The sequence below is a fragment of the Leptosomus discolor genome, chromosome 15 (assembly GCF_034619465.1).
Source record: "Leptosomus discolor isolate bLepDis1 chromosome 15, bLepDis1.hap2, whole genome shotgun sequence".
NCBI lineage: Eukaryota > Metazoa > Chordata > Aves > Leptosomiformes > Leptosomidae > Leptosomus > Leptosomus discolor.
In genome coordinates, this window is record NC_141405.1 from 2,881,167 (window position 1) to 2,907,232 (window position 26,066).

At 43.2% G+C, this 26,066-nt stretch overlaps 1 protein-coding gene across 1 annotated transcript; it reads right to left on the bottom strand.

Moving 5' to 3' along the window:
- Positions 1-25,151, bottom strand: LOC104347130 (ATP-binding cassette sub-family A member 9). Its single transcript, XM_009952078.2, has 39 exons — positions 25,133-25,151; positions 22,066-22,178; positions 21,333-21,543; positions 21,007-21,165; positions 19,942-20,042; positions 19,554-19,780; positions 18,611-18,749; positions 17,928-18,113; positions 17,212-17,344; positions 16,491-16,662; positions 15,801-15,859; positions 14,734-14,844; positions 14,071-14,246; positions 13,617-13,736; positions 13,129-13,267; positions 12,513-12,603; positions 11,779-11,918; positions 11,189-11,308; positions 10,496-10,655; positions 10,034-10,200; positions 9,485-9,612; positions 8,921-9,058; positions 8,261-8,374; positions 7,661-7,831; positions 7,383-7,496; positions 7,101-7,211; positions 6,458-6,526; positions 5,811-5,902; positions 4,740-4,860; positions 4,285-4,402; positions 3,916-4,007; positions 2,981-3,159; positions 2,371-2,446; positions 1,759-1,853; positions 1,034-1,153; positions 614-754; positions 364-443; positions 216-271; positions 1-90 (listed from the first exon to the last, which is right to left on the bottom strand). Exons 1-39 carry the CDS (start codon positions 25,149-25,151, stop codon positions 1-3), a joined length of 4,848 nt encoding a protein of 1,615 aa, XP_009950380.2.
- Positions 25,152-26,066: the final 915 nt, after the last annotated feature.

Below are 26,066 nucleotides of genomic sequence, written 5' to 3' on the forward strand. Positions count from 1 at the left end.
TCAGAGGTGAAGTGATCTCTGCTCCACAGCCCCACTGAATGCTGTGTCCAGGTCCTGCTCCTCCAGGTCCCTGGTAAGGTCTACAAACACCTGCAATGCGCCACAGAGGAGATGACCCCGTTATTGCCAAGGACTGACGGGGTTTACACTGGTCCCAGGCTATTTTTTCTTTTTATACAGATAATTTCTACTCCGTAACTTCTGTATCAACGTACCTGTTGCAAAGTGTGCAATGACAAGCTGTACTCCTCAAACCTGAAATTCTGTTTAGCTGCAGGGGGATGGAGAAGGCAGCCTTAAAAAACAAATCCATATGAACAATTTTAAAGCAATCTTCTTTCTTAATTGATTATTTCTTTTTACCTGCTTCTAGCTTGGAGAAAGACCGGGACAGAGGTAGTGCATCTTCCATTGGTATCTTGTAGATTAGCAAAGAAGTAGTCCTGAAAAAGTAATAAAAAAGATGAATTAATCATTTTGTGACTCAGCACCAAGGTTCAGGGGTGCTTGTAGGGTTACTGTACTCCCAGGTAAGTTATTGAGCAAGGTCAGCAGGAGCAACAGCGTGCCCAGCACAAGCCTGGGCTGGGTGTGCAGCCCACGGAGCAGTGACCTTTCTTGCCGAGCCGCGCAGGGGAAGAGGCGCAGAATTTCAGCGTGGAGAGCATCACTTTGCCCCATGTCCGTCATTTTGACTTCTAGGTGGTAACTCGTGCCAAACTTACTTTTCAGTTCCTCAAGGGAACCGATGTACCTGCAAAGAAGGGAGAGCATTCCTCAAACCATCATAAGCAGCAAATAAAGCAATCGCTGGATACGAGCAGCAGATACATCCTCTTATTAATCAGCAGTTTATACTGTGCTGCTAAAACCAGCTACCTCCTCACAAAGCCGTGTTCGTTACACACTTGGGACAAAACAAACCAGAACATTCTATTGGATTAGGAAGAAAAACCCCCAAACGAACAAAACCCCAAAACTCAGACTAAAAATCAGGTGGTATCCTGGTGAGAGATGTGACCCCGGTGCCCACCGTAGCTGTCCCGACACCAGGATGGCCACCCGGTCACACATCGCTGCTGCCTCCTCCAGGTACTGCGTGCTGAGGATGGCTGCCCGCTCCTTGCTTTTCATGGCGGTCTGAATCACTTTCCTGGGAGCAGAGGGATCACAATTACTTCCCAGGAGTAGCCGAAGAAAATCTCCTGGTTTATGTCTCCCTCCCAAAAAGCAACTAAAATGGTAAAATTATAAAAAACTGGATTATTTAAAAGATTTCAGTTATCTTGCTTAAAGATGACATGTGGATGCCAATACTACCTTGCAATTGGTTATGTCAGCATCCCTCCAAATTTTACACTTTTTGTGTAAACTGTTGATGAAAAGCTGGAGCAAGCACTAGGGCTGAATGACGGAAAGGAAGAATCAGTTATTATTTTTTCGCTTGCTCTGAAGAAAACAGGAATTTTTGTCTTTTGTACTAAATGCATGGGTTCAGCTGACCTCAGATTTTTTTGGGTTGCATCACCATCAAAATCACATTGAATGGTTAGCAAGGGCTTACTGCCTGCTGAGTAAAGAGTTTAGTGAGTGGTACAGCATCCCCTGTGCATGAGGAAAAAGGGAAAATGCAGATGTACTCTGCCACCGAGGCAGAACCTCTTTGCCTGGCCAACAGTTACTACAATGAGGAAGGCAAGACCCGTCCTGTTAAATCCGTTACACGCTTCTCGGGTCTGCTAAAACAGGGCTGCTCACCACATGCGGCGCTGCCCGGCCGGGTCCATCGCCACCGATGGCTCATCCCAAAGCATTACCATCGGATCTCCCAGGACGCTCAGTGCAAAACACAGCTGAAACGGGGAAGACACTCAGGTCAGGTCAGGTCTGCTTCGACTTTACCTGCAAAACTGGTGGGTTGTCCTGCTACATCGGAATCCTAGTGAATATTTTAGAAGCTGAAGCTTTCAATTCCAAAACGCAGGAGCAACAGGGATTCAAAAAAACCCGCCTCAGGTGTTCTCACTTAACATTTTAATCTCCCCAAATCATCTTTTCCCAAAACTCCCAAGCCTGCCAAAGATCAGAAAACGGTTTTCCATCCCATTCACTGGCAGATGCACACAGTGGGGCATGAAGAGGTCATTACCTTGTAAATCCAATTTGTGGCCAGTATTTATTAAACACACAATGTGGGAGAATGGGGGGAAAGATGAGAGGGGGAAATCGTGCCAGGCTGGATTCACAAGCTATTGATGAAAAAAAAAAATTCATGCCAGGAACCCACTCTGCTGAAGGTTTTCTCTGCACCACATTCAAGGAAGAAAGAGCAGAATTTGCTGAATTAGCAAACACAAATCTAGCATGTACCTTTCTGGCTTCTCCAGGAGATAACCTCCTAGCTGGGGTTTTTAAATGCTTCTGGAGATCCAAGGCCTTTGCTATGCTGTGGGGAATGGAAAAATAGTAAAATTTAGTAAATTTTTAGTATTAGTATTTAGTATTAGTAAAAAATCAGTAAAACCACCTCTGCTAACACTGTGATCAGAGGTACTGAGGAACCAGAGACTGACACTTGTTTCAGCAGATACGTATCACCATGGGTTACTTGGTGATTTTACTCCTAGCTCGGGTGGTAATTCAAGGAATTTTTGCAGAAACTCAAGACAGTAACCACAGCTAATAAGGGAAGTGAGTTACTCATATAACTGGCCATGAACTGGAGCAAGTTTAATTTTTTTCTGAAGCTTTCTAGATAAACTAGGGCTAAAAGTCTTCATTGACTGGGGGCTGAGAACAGCACGAAGTAGCAGATCTCATCAGAAGGAGATCCCCTTTCTCCAAGGTTTTACCTCAGTGGAGGCACTGAAGGTGCTGTCTCTTAGTCACACGAGCCAGGTTTGTTAGCAGAAAAACCTATCGCTGTCCTATACCTCTGGACAGAGGAAGAACCAAAAGCTAAAATCATTTGGCTTTGTACCGGCTGATGATAACAGCTGCGTCTCCTTTCCTCATCCCTCTCACAGCAGCATACGCCTCCAGATGCTGGTGCACTGTGAGGTCTGGCCAGAGCGGGTCCTGCTGCGGGCAGCAGCCCAGGCACCCTGGGCTGCCCTGCCCTGGGGAGGAGACAGCTCCATCGTGGCCCTTGAGCAGCACCTGCATAAACACACATGCCTCCGAGGTTGTGGTGTGTTATTCCGGGGGGAATCAACGAATCCCTTGCGAACACGGTCATGTTTTCTCCTGTGTTGTGAGGAACCTCAACAGCACAAGGGAAAGGAAGGACAGAGTCATTGGAGTGATCATCTCCATCTACCACGGCTCCTGCTCACCTGAACGCAGGACAGAGTTTTCACAGAACCCATCGGTACTTACTTACCATGAAGCTCTGGTTAATAGCACCAACATGAGACTGTCTTTTCCTGGTAATACTGTTTTATTTCAAACATTCAGTCCCAAATCTGTAACAACAATGGTATTTCCCCTCCCCTAGCACATGTCATTAATCATCCTGCACATAATTAAGTGATGGATTGTTACTGGCCCAACCCTGTTCACATTCGTTTTCAATTTCCTGGTTTTGCAAGGCTGTTTATGAAGGGTGTTATTTATTTTTTGTTTTTGTAAGCTGTCAACATTTCTTACAGGGCTTGTGAAATTTCACGATGGGTTTCAAATGCACACCAAAGATTTTGTGTAGCTCAAACCCTTAAATCCATAACATTGATTTTTATGAAAGTTAGAATGTGCTTTGAGCAAATCAGCACTTTCTTCTCACTTCTGTAAATATCCAGGGTTGCGTGCACATAAATTCCCTGACTTAAGTGCTGCGTTGCTGGCTTGCCTGATCACATCCTTAACTTATAAAGGCATCCAGGTCATTCCCTCAGCTGCTCCGAAGGAATCACCTACCTCCCCAGCAGTCACCGTTGTGCCTCCAGAAATCACGTTTATAGTTGTGCTTTTTCCAGCTCCGTTGGGTCCCATCAGACCTAACACTTCTCCTGGAACAAATATGCAAGAACTGTTAACAATAATTATCAGGGTCCGTCTATCTATCTATCTATAATTCTTCCCTGTGTGCTAGGCAATATCTAAAACTACAGCAGTTCATTAACTTATCCCCATAAATTAAAACCATGGATGACGGAGCCCGGGTGCATTGGGTCTGGTTGTGCACAAGAACATTCTAACAAAATTCTGGTCTCCAATGTGTCCTTCATTCATAATGTTCACATTAGATTTTAGTCATTTATAGGGAGACCAGCAAAATACTTGAACCTTTTTTAACACAAAAAGAGAGGTTTTTGACAGCAACTTTCTTCTTTTTCTTAAAGATGGAACTGGCTTTCTTGTCTTCATATTCCTTGCGCAAACTGTTGACAATGATAACCGACTCCTGTGAAGAGATGAAGTGGGAAATAAAAACTCTCCTCCTATCCCATGAGACAGCTCATCTGTTCTTACCATTAAGTATGAAAATTTAAAGAGAAAAATTCTAAATTAAAAATCCATGAAACAGAGCAACAGAAACAAAGGGAAATAAGCAGAATAGGAATAAAGATATAGAGCCAGCTAAACCCCTTCTGGTGCCAGGGTGACCGTGGGCTGGATGGGGACATATCCACTTGGACATCAGACCAGACCAGTAAATAATAAGTGCATGAACTAAGAAAGCAGAAACAGATCTGAAGATGAAGAATGAAGAAGAAAACAAGCCAGAAGGCTGGGTTCACCTCCTCCTGCTGCAGGGAGGCCATCTCACTCCTCACCCTCTCCCTCTCTGCCTGGACTTCTGGGGACTCCTCCCCAGGGATGTCCCTGTTCTGGTGGGCAACCGCTCTCTTCCGCTGGATCCTATGAGAGGAGGAGGAGAGATGGTGTCACCAAGAATCACTTCCAAAAAGGCTTCGTTTTACAAGTTTGTTCCCAGGGCAGCACCAATGCAGTGCCCTGTAAAATGTATCTAAATGCAGGGAGCTGTTCCACAGGCAGTGTTTGCTCAAATATTTATTCACCAGAAAGAAAATTTTTCCCACTGGCATGCATGAGAAAATAAAAGCCAGCTTTAGCTTTTCCTTCGTCAGTAAGTGTGGACTGGTCCCTGGCTCGACACATGCCAATGATCTGTTCAAGAAGAATTAAAACACATGGGGCAGGTTTTCAAAGCTCTTTGGGCATCTAACTCTTAAGTAAGTCACATTTATCCATATTTTTTACAAATCTACTCCCACATGACTTTGGTGGTCAGTCACAAGCTGTTGGCAACAGATAAGCAGAGAGCAGGCAGCAGATGTCTCCAGCTTGACGAAGCTTTAGGGGAAGTCTCCATCCTGCAGAGACCAACACTAACACACTTGAAAAGGAATTTAAATGTTGGGTTTCAATTTGTACCTATTAATTTAGCCAGTTGTAGTGAAATGTCCTGAAACCTCATCTATGAAGCTTAATAAAAAATCCCTTATATCGCATTTATCATTCTTTCTAGGACATTGTAGTTCAACTGACCTTCTATTGCAACACACTGGGTGGGAGTTTGTGCCCAGACACATTCAGGGAAACTCTAGTAAGTAAAGCTGGAAACTCTAATGACCCAAAGGAATAAAAAAATCCCTCCCTTCATTCTCAGTTTCCTCCCTTCCAGACAAACTGTTTTATCCACATTTTGCAAAACATTTTTAAGTTTACTCCTCCCTTCCTCCCGCTGTCAGGGGTGAGCCAGGAGGGTCCTGCCTGGCTGTGCAGCACCGAGCTCACCCCGCAGACAGCAATAACCATGGCTTGCAGCCTGGCTGCCCGGGACACACCTAAAGATGGGATCAAGTCTTGTAACTGCTTCTCCATATCTCATGTCCAAACAGCGCAGGAGAAAAGCAAGAATCACACAATGGATGTAAGGCTAAAAAGCAAAATTGAATTAGGTTTGTATGGAGACAAGGCAACAACTCGATTAATTTTAATTACAAGAAGATGCAGGGATCTATCTCATTTACTTCAGCTATTGGAAAGGTCCAAAAGGGGAAGAAGTTAAATTGATGCTTCACGTACATTTCCACCTCCTATGCAGATCATTTGCAAAAGCCTTGACTTCATACTGCAGTTCTAGCTCAGATAGTTTGCACCCCAAAAGACATCCCGCAGCATCAGAGACCATGTCTGTCTTTTGTGGAAGCAGTGTTAGACTGATTAATTGATTAATAATATCTCTGCCTGATGCATAAGCTCCATTTAATCCCCCCACCACTTTTGCATGTACGGTACAGCATCCAGGGGTCACATGAGACACAAGCCCATGATTACATGGATGCACCTCCCCTGCCAACATTTAATGTGAAACATTGACCACACAACCCGTGCTTTATTTATGGGGAGAGTTATACAAGCCCAGTGCAACTCCATCGCACTGGAACAGTTATCCTTTCTGAAAAAAAAACATGATCAAATTGGTCCTTACTGCAAAGACAGCTATGAAGATGTGATTCCATGACGCAACACCACCAATATCACGAAAAAATGAGAAATACTACAAGAAAAAAATATCATTCAATTAGAAAAATTCCTTAGCATGGTGTGCCTCGGTGCAGGGTTGGAGCAAGTGTGGGATTATAGGCATGTTTAGCTTTTCTTCAGGATGGGATAAATGAGTTTTTTTGGGGGGGTTCATACTGCCTCAAAGAGCTGTGGCTTCCTTGGCTACAGCTAATTCAGAGGTGCCTCAAATCAAGCAGGTTAGATTGACTTTTCCGTCATTGCTTCTCTCCTCCCAGGCTTTTCACCTCCTGTCACCTCACTTCATCCCTCCAAGTCTTCTTCCCACTCCACCACCTTCCCCACCCATACTACCCTTGCTGCCAAAATATAGACACTGTAACAGCTTTTTGTAACTAAACACGCTAAAAATATCCCAAACCAAACAAAGTGTTAACAAGTCAAATCTTGGTCCCTTCTCTCACTCCCCAGCCTGGACCTTTTCTTCTCCAGCTGTCTTTTCTCACTCTGCCTTTTTGGCGTCTTGACACAGGGAATTTGGAAAGCACTTCTTGCTTTTTCGGTTTGCACCATTGGGACTATTTCTGGGTTTAGCAGGACATGTTTACTTCTAGTGTAGAGGAGATCCAGCCCAGCAGTGGAAAAACAGGAATCAAAGTAGAGAAGGTGAAGTAAACTGCTTCGTGTAGTTCGCTGAGCGTAAAGAGAAGGAAATTCACCTGGGAAAGAAGCAGAAGAAGTATTTCCAATACTGATGGATTGTTGCTAAAAAATAGGGTTTTTGTCAGTGTTTTGAGTTATTCTGATGAATATCGGTATATTTGAAACGAAACATCAAATGAGAAGATGGGTGAATCAGACGCTTCAGAGTGAAGACTCACATCACTTACCAGAATGAAGATGAAAGACCAAATGTAACGATTGCTTCGTCCTATGCGAAATTTAGAGGCAATTAAATAGACAAGGAGGACAAGAGATACTCCGTAACCAATGACGCAAGTGATCTAGAGAGAGAGACACTGATGTCAGTGACGAGGAGATGGATATGGATATGTGAAAACCTGCCTAGAGCAGTCTGTTTGAATTAAAATATTTAAAGCAAAACCTTGCTGTGAAACAAGGGAGGGGGATTGGCGTCTGCCCGTTTTCCCGCACGCAAAGAACTCACCAAGGTCAGCACGGAGCTGGCCTGCAAGGGGCAGGTGCGGTTGAAGAGCAGCACGACCCCAAACATGAGGCACATCAGGGTCCAGAAGAGCGGGACGTCCACCAGCGCCTGCCCGCACCAGTATGCCGAGGGGAAGAGCTCCGCGAGCCGCAGTTGGGCTCGAATCTGCAGCTGCAAAAGCAAATGGGAAAAAGGAGCTGGTTTAGAAGAGCCTAAAACATCATTCCTGCTCCTCCTCCTCCTTCTCCATTACCCTTGCTCCTCCCTTCCCTGGCTGAGCCTTCCTTTCCTTTCCAAGCACTTTTGATCCTTTCTTAGTTCTACCCTTGTTTAAAAACACAACATTCTTAAAAAAGAAAAGAAAAAAAAAATTCTTCCTGACCCCAAAAATCTTTATTAGCACGCAAACTGTTCTGAGCCCCAGCTGATTCTCCAAGATGCAGGGTAATATGCTTTGGTACAACGCTGTGGCTGTATTTCTTCTAGCATCCTACCTAGAGATGCTGGCCAGCCCACTGGTACTCCAAGACATCGCTCTCCCGAGGCATTGTATTTGCATTCCCTTCTTGTGTAAGACCACTTTCAGTGCGTGCTTTTTACCTTGTGATCCTCCATGCTGCTCACTGCAAAGTGAGGAGGCAAACCCGCAGCCAAAATCAGCATATAGATGAAACTGGTGAAAAAAATATTGCTCCTTACTTCCAGGTTTTGTGCCTGCAGAAGAGAAATTCAGAGTCAACAATAATGAACAGCTGCCCAGGGAAAATCTGGCTAGCTTGATGCTCATAGGATGGTTAAACATGCAAGTGAGCAATAACACTAATGGTAAGTCGTTTGTGTACAAGAACACAAAAGAAGGCAATAAAGAAAAGCATTTAGCATCTTATAGTTTGAGAAAAACATTAGAATTACTGTAAAACTTTGAGGATAGAGACCATCTTTTTGATACTCATTCTTGCCAAACTGATGCTGAATAAAGGTGGGGTCTGCAAGTATTGCTGTTGTATTCCTACCATATCACCACATAGCACAAGCTTAAATGTCTTATGGCACCGAAACCCTGTAGAGCTGCAGAGAAATTGTCATTAAATAACCTGGTATTGACTGCTGAGCAATGCCCCTGGGAACTGGCCAGCAGTTGGACCACTGACCCCAACCCTTGGAGGCTGCTCATCCAACCAGGTTTCCAACCTGTCCAGTCCTTATCACTTCAGCATGGCCATCTCAATCAATTTTCACCAAGAAAGGCAGGGCGCTCACACTGTGAAAGGGCTCACTCCAGATGCGGATGCGCGCGGTGGAATTGAAGAGCCTCAGGAAGGTGTTGCTGAGGATATTCACCAGCACAGGGAAACAGTTGGTGGGTTCTGCACTGCACATGATCGTGAACCGGTAACTCTGAGGACGTAAGAGCAAAAGATGCTACGTTCATGCCCTTTGAGGGCTGTGGAGGAGCTGACCGCAGTGAAGGGTTTCGAGAAAAGCAGTGACAAGTCAGACAGTCTTAGTGGTAGGGCCGTGGAGACCTGGAAGTGTGCTAACAGGTACCGCGAGTGAAACGATCGATAAAGACAACAATTTCTGGAGGCAAGCACAAAAGACTTGCATTAACACTTTTCTCTGAAGGTGACTATAGAGAAACAAACAGTAGAAAGAACCAGATATAATTTTGGTTTCCCCACAAACAGGACTACCAATATTATTTAACAAGTCAAACAAATGTTATCCCTTTTGCTGATGTGTGCATTTTGCTCTGCCTTATTTAAAGACATTTCAGAAAATCCTGTTGACTTATAGGAAGAAGGAAGAAAAAATATCCCTTACCTTGCCTTCCAGGGATACTTTTATAGCTCCGTTATACAGTGGAATGCTTGTGATATTTTTCTCAAGAGTTATTTCTGGGATTATGTTTTGAGTCTTCAAAGCAGCAATAAAATCCTCAATTTGTGATCCTGAAATCAAGTGAAGAAATTAGAGTAATTAGACTTTTTTTCTTTAAATATAAACAGCATCATATAGACAAGTTCCCACTTGCAAAGTAAAGGTGTGTTAAAACTCCCCAGATATTCAGAATCTAAGCAAACTTAGATTTTCTCTATTTTAATTAAATTGTGTGGTTAAACACAATGTACCTTTCTATACTTAGTTTGTTTATTGCTTTTTAAAAAACATTGCCTGGTTCATTACTCTCTTAAATATTGGCTACTCAGTTGTCACTAAAACTGGATTTGCTTTTGCTCAGAAGAAAACACCCCCCAAAGCCACAAATATATAAAGGAACACACAGAAAGAGCAAGGCAAGGTTGGTCTATCAACTCTAAGAGGACTCAGAGTGGTGCAGAAAGAGAATCAACATCACATGTTCTTCCTCACCTGTATCATTGACGATGAGAAGATTTGTTGACTTATTTAGAATTTTCTCTTCGGTGGGAAAAAAATATGAGCTAGCTGTGATTTCCCAGCTATTGGCACCATACCACAGATGAAAACCAGTGAAAAACATCAGCATTGGAAGCATAAACATTCCAAAGAACAGCAATCTAGATGGAAAAACAGACCATAAGTGGGTCCAGGGGAACTCCACCTTTAACTGAGCGTGTGATTTATGTTGAGAAAGACAAGGGGAAGTTTAAAACTTAAGCAATTCAGAATTCTACCAATAAGTTCTGACTATCCTTATTACTGCAGCTTTTAACCATTTCCCACCTAATTCTCTGCTTCCAAAAAGCTCCTCCAGTATTTAAACCTTTCCTCAGCCACCCAAGGGAGCGATCAAATCCTTTGGAAAGTACCAAGACAGCACGAGGGCTGCAGAGTGAGAGCTCCCACACTTACATGGACCTGAGAAACTTTCCATCGTGCTTCAGTTTTAAGAAGCGAACTCTCATCACGGCACGCACTTGTTGCCTCCAGAGTGCCATCCTGCTCACTGCTGTGCTCCTCGGTTCGGAAAACACCAGGAGGCTTTGGTCCCTCTCCTCGTGGTCTCCATCTTCTGCATGTTCATCACAAGAAATACCATTACCCACACAGAACCTTCAAAGGACACATTTTAATTGCAAACAATCAACAAGGATCTTCTATTCCGAACAGAGGAACGCTTCTATTCTTTAGCCAGAGGAAAGGGGCCATAATTTATCCAGAACATAATTTACGTCGGCAAATTCGGATTGGTTGAACCTGGGCTCTTACGGCACTACATCCAATATCTTCACTGGCCTTGTGAAATGCCTTCTGGCTAGTTTATCTCTTCCCACCTCCTGGTCTGAGCAGTATACCCTTCAAAGGCAAATACCCTTCTAACATTAATCTTAAATTCTTGTGCTTAAAAGCCTGTGGGAAGTCAAGACTGAGTCATCTAGACTTCTCCAAGAAGATATTCTTCACTAAAGGAAAGTTGAATACAACTGCAACTCTTGACCTACCAAAATTCACATTTAACAGAAATTTGTTAGATACTCAGTTAAAACACGTGTGTATATGGAACCTTAATCGTACCACACTTGCAAATTGGAGTCAATGTTTTACCTTCTTCATCGATGGCTTCCTCACCCTCCAGCTTCAGGAAAACATCTTCCAGGGTTGTCCTGCTAACCTCATAATTAACAACCCCCTGCAAAAGACTGCTCTCAAGATGGCTGAACAGATCTGCACGATAGAAACAATCAGGCTCAGCCCAGCGACCGAGGCTAGTGTTGAGCAGCAACTCAGAATGACATGATTACTGCTGTACATTCTAGCATTCATGTTATTAATCTCCATAACTTAAAGCCATGGCAAAATTATTGTCCCCTTTAGAGGTAAGTGGTTAAAAATTCAGAGTTCTTGACTACCATAGGCCTTCCTGGTGGGAGAATCTCATCATGAAATCAGAGAAGACTCAATGGATTTTAGTTTGCAGATTAGTTGCTGGGTTTTCTTTCTTTCACCTGCATTGTTATTAACATGTCCATTAGAGGCTTTCTTGAAGGCTGATGTTTATGAAGCTCTGGGCTTCCTAATCCCATGCAGTGTGGACCAGGGAATAGACCTATTCCCTTCACAGCAACTTTGCTTTCTGCTTTTCCCGCCACTCGCTTTCTCTTTACCACTCTGGCACAACGACAGGCTTTTCTTACCTGGGAAGCTATCAGTGTTTTCCAGAGGTAGCATGTAACACAGCTCGCCCTGCTTCTGTCCTCTCAGCGTGGCATTAGGGATGTACTGTCTGACCAGGGATGAGGTAAGCTCAGGGTCACACAGGTCACTTATGCGCATCCTGTTTGTATTAAAAAGCAATTGCTATAATATTAAATGAGAAAAAAAATGCATGCATCATCCCTTTAAAATACAAAGCCAGTGGTTGTTCTTCAAGCTGTAGGGAAACCCCCAAAACTGGGCAGTATTTTGATGGGAATTTTTATAGACATCCGCAGCGTCCCTGGTTTTGCCATGTATGCAAGAAATAGTTGAGGTTAAGAATAATGATCCTGGCCAGTACTGCTAAACAAAGAACACAGAAATTAAAATCCAAAGAAAAACAACTTCGCATTAAAGCCATTGTATGTCACTCTGGCACGACAGAGTACGTGGAAATAGCAATTCATCTTACTCTGGTCCCATTTTGGCTGCTAAACAGGTTGCAAAGTCATTTTAGCTACATGCTCCGAGCTTTCAGGATTGGGTTGCAAAGAAAAGCAGCTCACTATCCAAAGCAAGATAGTTTTGGCAGCCTCAAAACTCTTCTAAAATGAATTGTCAAGATTTCTATTACTCTGTATAGAAACTCTATAGAGAGACATACTCTACAAGCAAATACATCAACTAGAAACTTTTCATAAAAAGAGCGATGACCAGAAAGAAAAGGATTTACCTTAAGTGATAACCAATTCCCCATTTTCTCTTCAAATACAGAGATGAACCAACACACTGTAATCTCCCGTTTGAGAGGAAAGCTTTCCGATCTAAGGAGGTAAGAATACAAAGCGTTTAGGGGGGATTTACAGCAGTGCAGTAAACTGACCTCACTCTGCTCCCTTGGAACTCAGCAGACATTTTTATAATGAAGTTAAGAGGAGTAAAACCAGGCCAGTGATGAAGGTTTTCTCCTTTTTAAACCACTGCCTTTCTCCTAAGCATCAAGGTTAATCTTTTAATTATGCATTTTTACAGGCTTGTGGAAAATTTCCCATGCAGCCTGGGAGCAATAAGTACATAGGAACAATATTAATTCAAACAATATCACTAATTTGTGTGGGTGCTGCTAGTGGTATATCCAGATAACATGCAACTGCTTCCTCCTGAAGCAGAGCATGAGCAAGGTCTTGGAGGGGCACATCAGTCCGGTTTTAGACTTTGCTCAGCCTGGGTTGGGTGATTGCTGTCAGACAAAACGTGTCCAGGGAGCACAGACTGCATCACGGCAGGACCCCGCAACGGGAAACCCTTGTTGGCAAATTGTAAACCACAGCAGGAAAATCTGGGCTTACCGGAGTGAGCATCGGCCTCCTCCATGGACTGGGTTGTGAAAAGCGTCACGCGTCCAGCCTGGCCTTTCTTCAGCAGGCTCCACACGTGGTGCCTGGAGCAGGGATCCAACCCAGCTGTTGGCGTGTCTAAAAGCAACACCTACAAAGGCAAACAAGATCAGACCTCCACGCATCCAAGCCGGCATCTCCGTGTTTACATCATTTCATTTCATGCTTTTGATGATCTCACTGTAAGGATAAAACACCCTCTCAAATATCAGCCGTTGTCATTGCTCTTTCTCCTGTTACAATATTATTACCCTTTTAATTCAAAATCCAGTTCTCATTGACCTAGATTCCTCCATCCTTCCAGCAGCCAAGTGAACTAGTAGGTCAGCAGACTTGGACTGCCAGGAGGAACGTACAAATGTCTGTGTGCCAAGTCAAAATGCAAAGCTCTGTGCTGAAAGAGTACATGTTGTGTGTGTGTAAATATGACTGGTCCCTACCTGAGGATTCCCTAAAATTGCAATTCCAAGAGACAATTTTCTTTTTTGTCCCCCACTCAGAGCATCGGCACGAAGGTCCTGAAGGTCGGTGAGGTCCACCATTGTGAGAACTTTCTGCACCTTGGCAACAGACAAAGACAAGAGCGAGATTTCCAAAGTGCTGGTTGCATTTTAACTCATAAATAGCCATTTACATACAGTACAGGAGAGCAGAACTTCAAGATTCAAAATTTGTCTACTTTGAATGGCTTTGCTGAGAGATAAATATTGCAAATCTGAATTCCAACTCCTATGACATGAGGATAAGAAAGAAGTGAAAAAACACTTCTCCCCTAAATCAGAGTTGTTCTCATTTCCACAGAACAAGATGCTGGTGATAATCTTTTCTAAAGTGAGCTCGGACTGTCCAAGATGCCCTAAAACAGAGGTCAGTGACTGACAAGCACACACCAACCTCTAGCTCTACTTCCTTCTGCTGAATCCCCTTGATGTGAGCAAAAGTTCTCAGGTTTTCCTTCACTGTTAAGGCTTCAAAATGCAAATTAAACTGGGGGCAAATCCCAACCATTGCCCGAATTCCTTCCATATCCTGTACTTCAGAAACTTTGTAGTTGTATATTGTTGCAGAACCTGCAGGAATGAATAAAACAAATTTCATACAGTACAGTATTTCCCGGTTATAAGGGGAAAGCAGACTCCTTTGTATTCATACCTTTGACATTAATTCCAGCATTGTGGATGTTTCTCAAATAGTTAAAAAAAAAAAAAAAAAAAAAAAAAGGCAAAATAGCTTTGTGTTGTCCACAGCTTTAATACCACTCAAAAATATTTCAGAGCACCAAATCTCTTCCTTAAGAACCGAAACATATTTTCTATAGGTATGCAGCTACACGGAAAACATCAGGCCATCCAGACAGAGAAATAACCATCTGTGTATGCTTGCAGATGTGAGCATATCCACAAGGGATGAGCTAGCCCTGCAGCTCATGTTGAAGGAGCAATCTGCACTGACAAGTCCCACTGACTGAGGGAAAATTTGGTTTTTTGCATCTTTACCCCCTTACACTTGAACAAAGAAACAGCTTCTCCTCTTCAGCATTCAGGTCCACCGTCTTACCTGCTGAAGGCTTGGAAAATCCACTGAGTACATTTAAGAGAGCGGTTTTTCCAGATCCACTGTGACCAAGCAATGCAGTGATCTGGCCTTCGTATATATCTAAGGACAAACCTAGAGCAGAAATAGGATGACATTAGGATGGAAGTTTGTGAGAAATAGACCTGTACCTGTAGCTTGCTGCCAAGTATGACAGAGGAGTGACATTGCTTTTGAAGCTGAAGAGGCAAAACCACAGATCCAAACCCATGGGTTGCATCTTCAGAGGTTAGGACTAAACTTAGTGAGGAACTTGCAGTCGTGTCTTGATTGATTTGAGGGAACAAGTACATTAACTTCAATATTTGAAGAATTTTGCCTTCTGTTTTCTACGAAGTCCATAACCTTTTATTTTAGTGTTGCTCAAGAGAGAATCTACAGAAAGAGAAGAGCCCATACCTTTCCAACATGTGAGATTTCGAGAGTTATTTCAAAGCAGCCAGACTTTGCTACCACATTTTCTTTTTAAAAAAAGACTTACTTGGTATTTTTGTGGAGTTTTTGGGTTGGGTTGGTTTTTTTTTTAGTTCAATATAAATCTTCAAGACCATATTGATATTTTCACTGTCATTTGGAGTTCTTGTTAAACAAAAGCATTCAACAAATATCCCACAACTATGCTATGACTATGTCAACTACTCGCATACCTGCGGTGCTTGGAGAACACGGCTCAGCCAGCAGACATGGCTATAGCCAGAGACTAAAAAACAATTTTTGCTTGCCCAAAATAGTTTACATTTTGAAAGGGATGTTCGAGAGGAGTTTTTTAGAGTGGTTCATTGCTGCAAACCCCACAGCTGTTAAGGAGACTTCTACTGTTGCAAAAAATAATAAACAGTAATTCTTCTGGAGTGAACAGGAAAATAACAACCTGGTAGAAATTTGCCAGTAATTTACCACAGCAGAAATAACCATTGTAAAATTTATTTTAACAGTGCTGGAGGCAGAATTAAGTACATCCAGTACATTTCAAAACAGTTGGGGTTTATATGTAGTGAAAAACAAAATTAAAGTTATAAAACCTCTCTTACCCCTTAAAGCTTTGACTTTCTTGTCCTTCTTCTTGTATATTTTTTGGATATTGTTCAATCTAAAGGAAAGGTAAGCAAGCCGTTACTATTGGATCTCACCATTTTGGCATGTTTCCTCTGCCTTGAAACAACCCTTGAAAACTATTGGAAGCATATTTCTCAACCCCCTCCTCAAACTTTTCCTGCTCGTTACATCTGAAGGAATTGCTTTGTGTAAATTGTTTCGTGTACACTTAAGAGCAGAATTAGGTGATGTACTTTTTAAAAAAAAGATGTTTAAAAGGTTTCAAAGTCAAACTCAATGAACACTTAGTGAATGATGCAGGAGGCCCTAGGGAGTGAGATAACACATGGTTATACAATTAAAAGCGATGACCTAGCTATTATTTTAGCAGATTTATATTTGCTTTCTAGTAATAAGCAATGGGCAGCAACAGCAACAGGCCAAACTAGCCCCGTAAGGATGTAAATAACAGTATCTTTTGCAGGACACTGTCATGGTCCCTGGCACAGAGGATGCACCATGTCCGATAGATGTTCAAATCCAGCTCTGGAGCAGAACAAAACACTGAACAAATCCTCCCACGTTAGGTGGCTCAGTCTGACATTTACCAGTGCAGTATGGCTGTGCTCTCTAAAGTCAAATATAACATGTAAAGTTATACTTTTCATGCCTACAGGTGTCTTTACCTGATTGCTTCCTTTCCATCAAAGCCTGGAGGCATCGGCTCGGTGTCGTTGCTGGGGATAGGATTGTGGCTGCTCTCGCTGGCAGCTCGCACCCCCACGTACTCGCTCCTGGGCTTGAACCAGTACGATGGTTTCAGGAAGAACAAAGGTGGATATGGCACCCCGTACTTGCCTAATTCAGAAACAGAGAAGGTGAACTATCAACCAAAACCTGTTGTCTGTCACCTCAGCTTTGATAAATGCCGTGTCCATGGGAAACAATGGAAGCAAAGATCTCATTGACGATTTCTTTGGCCCAGAAGGTGTAGAAAAATCAGGCCAAGTCACACAACATCATTTTAAACTCAGTAGTCAGGGCTGTTGGAGTAGGAACTCAGTGCCTCACTGCAGCGTTTTTAACGTTCTTTTGGCAGCCTGTTTTTGAGGCAGGGCCAAATGAGGTAGCTACATGCACCCAGCTTCTGGGAAAACAGGATCCTTCCCAACCATTTTTTTCCTAAGCAATACAGCAAATCCAGTTTTCATCCCGTGATGTAACGTGGCAAGGCTCACTGCCGTTAAGATGCCCTTCCACAACCTGACCGGCTCACTACCAGGACACCTTTTTGTCGCTTCATGTAGATTACAGTTTTCCCAGCTCTATCCCACTGCCCCTTTGGCAACTTTCCCCCTATGAGGAAATACAAGGAAATTTGTATTCTTCCCTCACATTTCTACTTACCAGGCAAAACCTTATCAAAATAGATGGCCAACAGCAAATACAAGACACTGTCAAGGCTCAGTATGACGTATAGGTTAATGAAAAGGCCAAATTCTGCTGTAGAGGCTGGTCCATATTTTTCTAATTTTACCATCTAGGGAAGAAAAAAACCCCACAAGTCAGACGCAACACTTCCTTTAGCTAGAAATACTATGTGCAAGACCCTGCTGTGTCATCAAGACCATTTTCACCAGAAACCCAGGCCCACTTGTGATCACGATGCTGTTTCTAAGAAGGGCAACACTTTATTATGACCACAAGTATCAGAAGTGCTTCAGTAAGGTGAATTCAAAATTGCGCAGAAGAAGTTACTACACCAGAGGAATGATGCACATGGTATTTGCTAAGGCAGCACTTCAAGGCCTTTTGGTTCTTGCAGATCTGAGCATCCACCAGACACATCCTACTGCTGCAATGTTTCTCCAGAGATCAAAATTTGTTGTATAGACAGAGCTGGTAAAATTTGTGATGCAGTTGACAACTCTATTTGTTATGAATTAGCATGTGCTTTCTGGAGTCAAGTTTGCTTTTTACAAAGCATCCAGGGCAGAGGGGTGTGATTGGGTCGTCACGGCAATGCAAATCGTGTCTGGCAGCTACAGTCATCCGGCAGACGCCTGCAGCGTGTTTGCTGTGGCCTGAACTTTCATGATGTGCTGGCTTTGTTTTGAACATACCTTTGAGATGCCAGCTGTAAAGGCAAAAGGACTGAAGACATTAAAAATCCATTCCAAAGACCGTGGTAGTTTTTCAAACAAGGTCAAAAAGCCCAGCAATCCGAAGATGATGTGAAGGACAAATCCCACAAAACTGGTAATATTTGGCTGCTTTAACAACGAGCTGAGCATGAAACAGAAATGAATCTGCAGCAGAGAAAACCAGCAGTTAGCAGGATGCACTTCTGCTGGTGATCAAAACAAACCAAACCACCACGACAATCCTACAAGCAAAAGCAAAGACCCAGTTGAGTTTCAGTTGTCCCCTACAGACGCACACAGCGCATCACAAGGCTTGCATCATTTAGCAGATAACTCTGACATTTAGAGCAGATCTGTAGACAGATCAGATCCCTCTCGGCCTCCTGAGGAGGCTGGATGCAAGGAGCCAGCCCCAGCCTTCCCATTAATGCTGGTGTTAGCACCTCTTTTTACTCTGATTTCAAGTCAGGATCTTCCAAAATGGGATGGGAGTGATACATCACCCTAAAAATTATAACAATAAACCCCAGCAGTGGAGAAGTTTTTGTTATTTTCTCATATAATGCCCAGCCCTAGAGTACTCTGTAGTCTTTGCGTTTCAGATGTTTTAATTAGGAAATGGAAAACCTTGTCGTCATTTAAGAACACAAAAGCAGACTTACAGATGCTATGCCATAAAATAAATAAATAAAAAAAAAATCAAAAAAGCTGTTTTCAGGGATGACTTCTCTAATCGTTATCAGCGTCACCAGACTTGCCGTTATTGAAATGTAAACGGTGTATAGCAAGCTCCAGGATAACCTGCGAATGAAGGCACAGTTATTTTTGCCTCTGTACCTGACAGCACTTGCCATGACATAAGAAGACAATACAAGACACACTTTTAATTCAAATACTTTGTAATTCCAAATATGCTCCCATTTACAGTTTCCAGACCAGAAAGGTGCAGATACCCACGTCTTGCGCCTACTCAAATCTCTGCAGATGCAACATGCCACAGGGCACCTGAGCAGAGGCTCTGCAGCCAGGAGCACTTATTCTTACGCTTTTCCTAACGTTGTGACATACTCATGCTCAGAAGGCTTTGGAAGCCTGTTTTGAGAGACCCTATGTCCCTCCTATTCTTCATCATTTGCAGTTTTCTCTAAAATATATTGTTCACTTTTTGTGTTCTCTGTGTGTATCCACCTGTTTTCTGGAGGCAAGCAATGCCTCAACACCAAGAACCTTGCTACAGGTATCTCTGCTACATGAAGAATGCTCTTTCTCTTTTTTGGGGGTGGACAGCAGAGCTAAGTATAACGAAGAACAAAACCCCCCCTGTATCAGAGCAATGTGCTTGGAAACGGAGGTCCCCCAGCAAACAGTAAGTTACAGGCAAAATCAGCAAAGGTTTTGCTTCAACAACATGTAAAATTTGGCTTCAGAGAACCCAGATGTATGATTAAGCAGTTACAAATGACTGTTGCTGGGGTCTGGGGAGTTACTGCTTCTCAGCTGAGCAGTGCTACCAGACCCACGTCCATCCTGAAAGTTAGAATACATCTTACACTCATAAGATAATAGAATTCCTATAATTACACAGTTTATTTCCATGAGACTTACCAGAATGCGATATCTTGCAAACCCATTGCTCTCATTAACACCTTGAGCTTCTTTTTCTCTCTTAAAACTTTCACCGATAGAAAGTACATATATGGGGAGAAGCACAATACAGTGTAAAAAATGAACCCGATGTATTGCAGTTTATACACAGATTTGATCAAGGGGGATTTCAGACGAACGCCGCTAATTGAATTCATCTCTTCCCAGACAGAATGGTTTGTTTTCACCTAAAGAAAAGAAATCATCCATTAATTTGATTTTCTGTAATGAAACAGCCAACATCAGAACAAACTGGTTTTCTCATAAGGGTTAAAATTATGGTGGTTTTTTGGCTGTTTACAGATAACTCTGGAAAGAACAGAAAACATATTTTCCATCATGATCATACTTCTATGACTGCTGCATCAATGCTGGACTGCACCGAGAGGAAACCCTCATACCAGTACATAGGAACGTTGCAGTCACTTGATGAATAATTGAAGCAGGTATCTGTAGGAAAGAAAAAAAAAAAAAAAGAAGAATTTAATCTATATATTTCCATATATATTTGTATATAAATGCTTATGTACAGTGTGCGGGCTTGAAAAGGTATTTGACCCGAGAGTCAGGAAGTCAAGATTTAGTTTTACTCTGCCTTTTTCCTGGAGCAGCCATTTTACTCCAAGAATAATGAGGTATTGGGAGTTGGTGGCTTTGGCTCCGCGAGCCACCTGACGCGGCATCAGCCCTGTCTTCACGGCGCGGAAGAGCCAGCCACGCTCAGCTCTGCTGTGTCGGCAGGAGCCCAGGCTAAAGAACAATGACCATAAATGTGCCCAATGCCGAGGGCAGGAGAGGAGCACCTCTAGGTAATCCAGAGCACGCTGGAGCTGGGGTCACATCTGTGAAGGCCTACTGACCTGTGTAGACGAATAAATAGCCTCTCCATCATTTTCATTTTCCGAGACCTGTTCTTAGCAAAATACTATTTTTTTACCTATTGACTCATGAACTCGCTTGATTTTTATCTGATAATAATCTTACTTTCTTGTTTCAGATAGTTCATTACTTTCAGTCAGCAAATAGGGGTGCATTTGGTCAAAGTAGTAGTAATGTGGACAACTGTGTGTGCAGGTTTATGCTTTAATGTATTAAATACATGTGTTCATGCACTATAATTTACGAGTTCATTAGTGCACACAGCATAAGCATTTTCCAGCCATGATTCGACATGGTAAGACATAGAAGGGAGAGGGACAAAAAGGACTGTGGATAATAAGTATGTGTTCTTAAAAACTTTTTTTCTCTGACATTTGTTTCCTCCTAATTGAACAAAACCTCAAATTCTAACTAATATCTTTCTTGAGGCATCTCGCACATACAGCCTCGATCCCTTCCGAGTGGCATGGCAGAGATCCACCTGAGCATTTTTTTAACATAAAATCAAGTCCTCTGGTTTCATTTAGTTTGTTACCGAGGTGTTCAAAGGCATCATCTGGAGGCACCACTCTGTAGCTTGGAAATCTGAGGCAGTAGGAGAAGTCATCCTTAAAAACAACACCAATAATCTCTTCTTCCGAAACTCCTCTTGTTGCCAGTTTTTTCTCATTTTCCACCCCTTCTATTGTAACACCTTTCATTAAAAAAAAAGAAATTTTGATTAGTCATGCATCAACAAGAAAATGGGCATCAGCCACAATTCGTGTCGTCCAAATGCTTTCCTCCCCCCACCGCAACGAGGACCGTGTCAGGGTCAGTTCAGACAGTGCAGCTGTAACGAGGATTTCAGGGCAGCGTTACCCGTCATGGTAGAATCCGAAGCCACTTTGTTCATTATTAGCCTGGTGGTGTTGGTGACAGGTGTGTAGGCCAGCGTAACTCCCGTAGCGTTAAAGGCTGGATCATCCAATCGTCCGAGGAAGTCGTAAGGGATTTCGTGCCACTGGTCGTGGATTATCATAATTGACGAAATTTGTATTATTAAGAGAAAAACCACCGATGTAATCCATTCCTAGATGAAAGGGAGGAAATGCAAAGGTGAGTGGCAGCCCCGTGACTCGGAGGTTGGGTGGTAAAGTGTCAAGGACCCTTCTTATCCAGCACTGATCTGGCTGCACAGTCCAGCTTCTCCAGCTGCGAATGCCTTCTTTCTGTAAATGAGGATGAGCCGTTTCACAGGTGTAATAGTTTTGGAATACGAGGAATGTTCCAAGTGAAAAACATGTTTTCTTAGTAGTGGAGCCAATGAGGTCTGCTGATAATTTTACACCCGTAATCATGAATTGGACATTGTGTTCCTCTGGACAGTGCAGGAATGGGATCAACAACCAAAAGCAATGAGCCAGCTTTGTAACAAGCCCTTATTATGCTGCAATATTGTAGCGTCCCAGGAAGAAGCACAACTGCTAACGTTTTCCGGAGAACCACATTACCCGCTGAGGCTTCTCATCTATCACCTTGCGTAAAAACAATGCAACGTAAAACCACTTTGCAGTGGAAATCCTATCTTCCCTTTGGAAGAACCGATACTTGCCTGAAAACTTTCTGTCTTCATCCTCCACACCAGAAGAATATTTTTCCATAGGAGAGCACGGGTTTGCTGAAATATTTTTGAGGCTTTCTTGGATATCCCCTGCATTTTCCCAACTAGGATGAGAAAGAAAATAATATTGTTTAGAATAATACAGATCACTGGAAGTTAATATATTTACTCGGATAAACACCACTTCAGAGGAAGCCAGTAACCCGCCAAAAGGTTAAGAACTTCTCTCCATTTTACAGTTTGGACAACCAAGGAGAAGTTCAAAGGATGTCATCCAAGATCACGTAAGGGATCAGAGAGTTGGACCCAGCTGCCTCTTCCACGTGCATAGATTCATCCTTCTTCATCCCAAAGAGGCTTTGTAGAAAGAGGCATTCAACCAGCTATAGTTTGATTCTTCATCTATGTAAAATGAACCACAGACAAGTCAGTCTGTCCTGTACTAAAAAAGTGGGAAGACTGAATGGCATGTAGAAGAAAGAAGATATAAGTTTTAATTCTCTTATTTTCATGCATTTATTCAAAATACTGAAAACACGTCACCTGCAGCAGCGGTGTCAAGTCCAGTTCCTGAGCGCAGCAGCTCTGGTTTGCGCTGCACATCTGAGTTGAGCCTCAGATTCTGCGTTTCTTGCAGCGAGTTTATGCCTTAGACATGCGGTTTGTTGGCAAGCCACTGCTCGTCTGCTCAACAAGAGCTTAAAACACCCCCATTACATACACATGCCTTCTCCTCACATTGCCTGCAGGGGGAAGGCAGCTGCCACCCAGGAGGTCAAGTCAGAAGCACTGGTAGGATGCTAAAAGTAGCCTAAAACAGTGCTGCCACTGTCTCCCTTAAGCAGGCTGGTAAGAAAGAGACCAATTTCTTCTGTTTTCACCCAAATGCTAATATAATGACCTACAGCTCTAGTACAGCTAGAGCAGGGCAGCATTAGAACACCAATGTCTTTCTTTGTATCCTGCTAAATACTAAGCAGGGAGTATTTATTGGAGGATATTTTTGTGGGGAATGTTTATTTCAGCTCCAACTTTGATCACGTGGCCAAGCAGCAAATACCCTGTGTAAGAACAACAGCAATTGCAGAGTGACTGGTTTCATGACCTTCCCAGAAGGAGAGCAGGGGAGGCAACCTCAGAACATGTTTTTGTATTTTAATCCTCTAAAATAGCTGAAACCAGAAATCAAAGCAGCCTCAAACGCGTAGTGCTCTTTTCCCCTTGGACATAATTTCCTGATTTCACGGACTGGGCAGCTGGAGTTAATAAACGGTTCTACTACTCTGTTCCCTTCACTGTTTGTTTTTGGAAGAATTAAATATTTGAGTACTCCAGGGGCGACGGATCCAGAATCCCTGTTTACCCTCTGACTGTTAGCACAAGGCTTATCTGCCCGGCGCTTTGCTTTCCTTGCCTGGAGTGTTCTCCTGTGCTTCCCCACCGCAGCCTACGATGAAAGTTAAATGCAATTAAGAAGGGACTTCTAGGAAGTGCTGCTTTTTTTTTTTGCCCAGGTCTGCATTTCAGTCATTGTGAACTGAAAGCTGCAGCCCAGCCCAGGGCGTTGGGGCAGTAAACAAAAGGTTCACACTGGAGTATTTGGATAACGTGGAAAATATGATGGTCTTGTAAAAACTGCACTGAATCTCTACAGACGTAAAAAACACTTCATCTAGAAAAAAAAAAAAAAAAAAAAGGTGGAGCAAATCTAAAACCTTTTAGAAAATTCCAACTAAATTTCTACCAGTTTTAATCTTATTTTTGACTGAGGATCAAGAAGCAAATAGTGCTGGAAGCTGAAACACGAAGCCAGAAATTCAAACAAGTGATGCTGCCTACAAATGCTGCACCAACTTCATCAGGAAGAATTTCACTTTCAATCAGATATCAAAAGATACAAAAGATAAGCAGGAGAGACGCTGCTACAGGACCAGAGATTCAAAACTTCAGATTCGGAAGACAAAAACAAACATCAGAAATTTGTTTGGAGGCAACGCTGTTTGAGAAGTTTTAAACCAGTTAAGAGCATCCCTTGTAAAACTGGATGTCTCTGGAAGCGTTTCCCTCCCAAGGGCTCAGCCAACGCACCCAAACTTCTCGCTCGCCAGGCACACGCTGTCCCAGCACTGCGATGTCTTTTACTGGGACCCTGTGTCGAGCTCTGCTATACCAAAGGCTGGCCCAGGAAGGCACGTCACATACAGCCACTTCATTTATTTACCGTCTCAGGGATTTCCCATTTGGCACCTCCTCAGATTTTTTTTCCCCTCTAATAAAAACTTAACAGAGCATATCGTGACTAACTCCTAAAAGCAAGTTGTTCTTCGGGAGTGCTCTCGGTGCTGGCTATGAAGATGTGCGATGCATCTCGTGCTTCCCAGAGGAGCCGCTGGCTTTCCGAGAGCCAATGATTAATCCCTGCACGTGGGGAGCGCGAAGGTCAATGTAGTTTCTCCCTCTCTTCTGTTTGTCAGTTACTGCAAACACAAAAAGCTGCATCTGGCCCCTATGCAGCCTTGTCTTTACCTTCTGATAAATACGAGACAGATTTACGCTGACTCTGCTCTTTAACACGCTGTTTTTGAAACAGGTTTTTTTTTCCTGCTCTCAACTCCAGAAAAACAGCTCTAAGCCTGCCCTGTATCAAAGTGCAACACCTCAGTTCATACAGAGAAGTGAAATTTGGGGGGGTCATGTTTTTTAGAAGCCTTTATTGGTGATAGCAAGGCTGGAGGACGGGGAGCAAAGGGAGGGATCACTGGCTGGGAGGACCCAGCGCTCAACCTGTGGCTCTTCACCCAGAGCCAAAGTACATCAGTGGCGAGAATCAAAATTCACACACCCCCAGAAAAGAATGTTTTTGCTCCTTTGCCGCTTAAACATTTCGATGCAAAGCTTAAAGTCAGAGAGCAGAGCTGGAAAGTACAGCCCTTATGCATTCAGCATAACGCTCTATTAAAATAATAAGGAAAAAATGAATCCCCAAACACAACCCCTGCGTGAAAATACCCTAGGTATAATTTTCCACTTAACAATAGAGAAATAGGAAACTCCTTACCTGGTAACGTGTTTTCCATTAGAAATATGTCTCCTACAGCTCTGAGATGTCTGGGCTCTTCGTCTCTGCAGTGCTGGAGAGGGTTCAACGCTGTAGCACAGCCCGATGGCCATGCCCCTCTCCAGCCTGACGTCAGAGCCCGGTCCCAGCAGTGCAAATGCTCTCAACGCTTCTGGAGTGATGACCCAACCGGGGAGCAATACCTACGACCAGCTGGCCTCGAGCTCGGAGATATTAACACTCATTTTGCAGTATTTAATACGGCACGTGTTTGTGTGCAATACAACAGCGTGTTTCTACCAGGCTTACAAGTCCCGGGGAGAGCCACAGCAACAGAGCTGTGTGCCCTGAGACAGGGTGAACGTGAGCTCCCGATCGGTGGCAAAGCAACCTCATCCCTGCCCGAGCTTCTCTGGAGGGAAAACTTCACCACCTTCTCTCCACCTTGAGCCTGAAGGAGCAAGAACTCCTTCCTCTGCAGAGGTGAACCCTGCATCCGAGGACCAGCGCGATTTTTACTTCTTGTTTCTCTGTCCCCCTTGTTTTTAATAATTTTTTTTTGTTGGTTTTTTTTTTGTTTCCACTCCTTTTAATTTCTTTTCCAGCAGCTGCCACACAGCTGGAATTAGGATGGAGTTTGTTGTGGTTTTTTTTTTTTTAAAAAACAGCTTTCCAATGGATCCACATTCAAAACAGGGAGGCAAGGAAATCAGATAGGCCAGGAAATCCAAACGGGTTGGAAGGGTGTACAGCCACACGGTAATTCAACTAGTTAAAGGGATCTGACTGTCCTGGAACTTCAACAGCTTGAGGACTCTGCATCTGATTTGCAGAGCTGATTAAAACCACAGAAACCGCCTGGTTGTTGCTTAACAAAAGGCCATAGCCCTTCTGCAGCTGCCCATTTACTAATTTTCAAGGAATGAGCTCATTT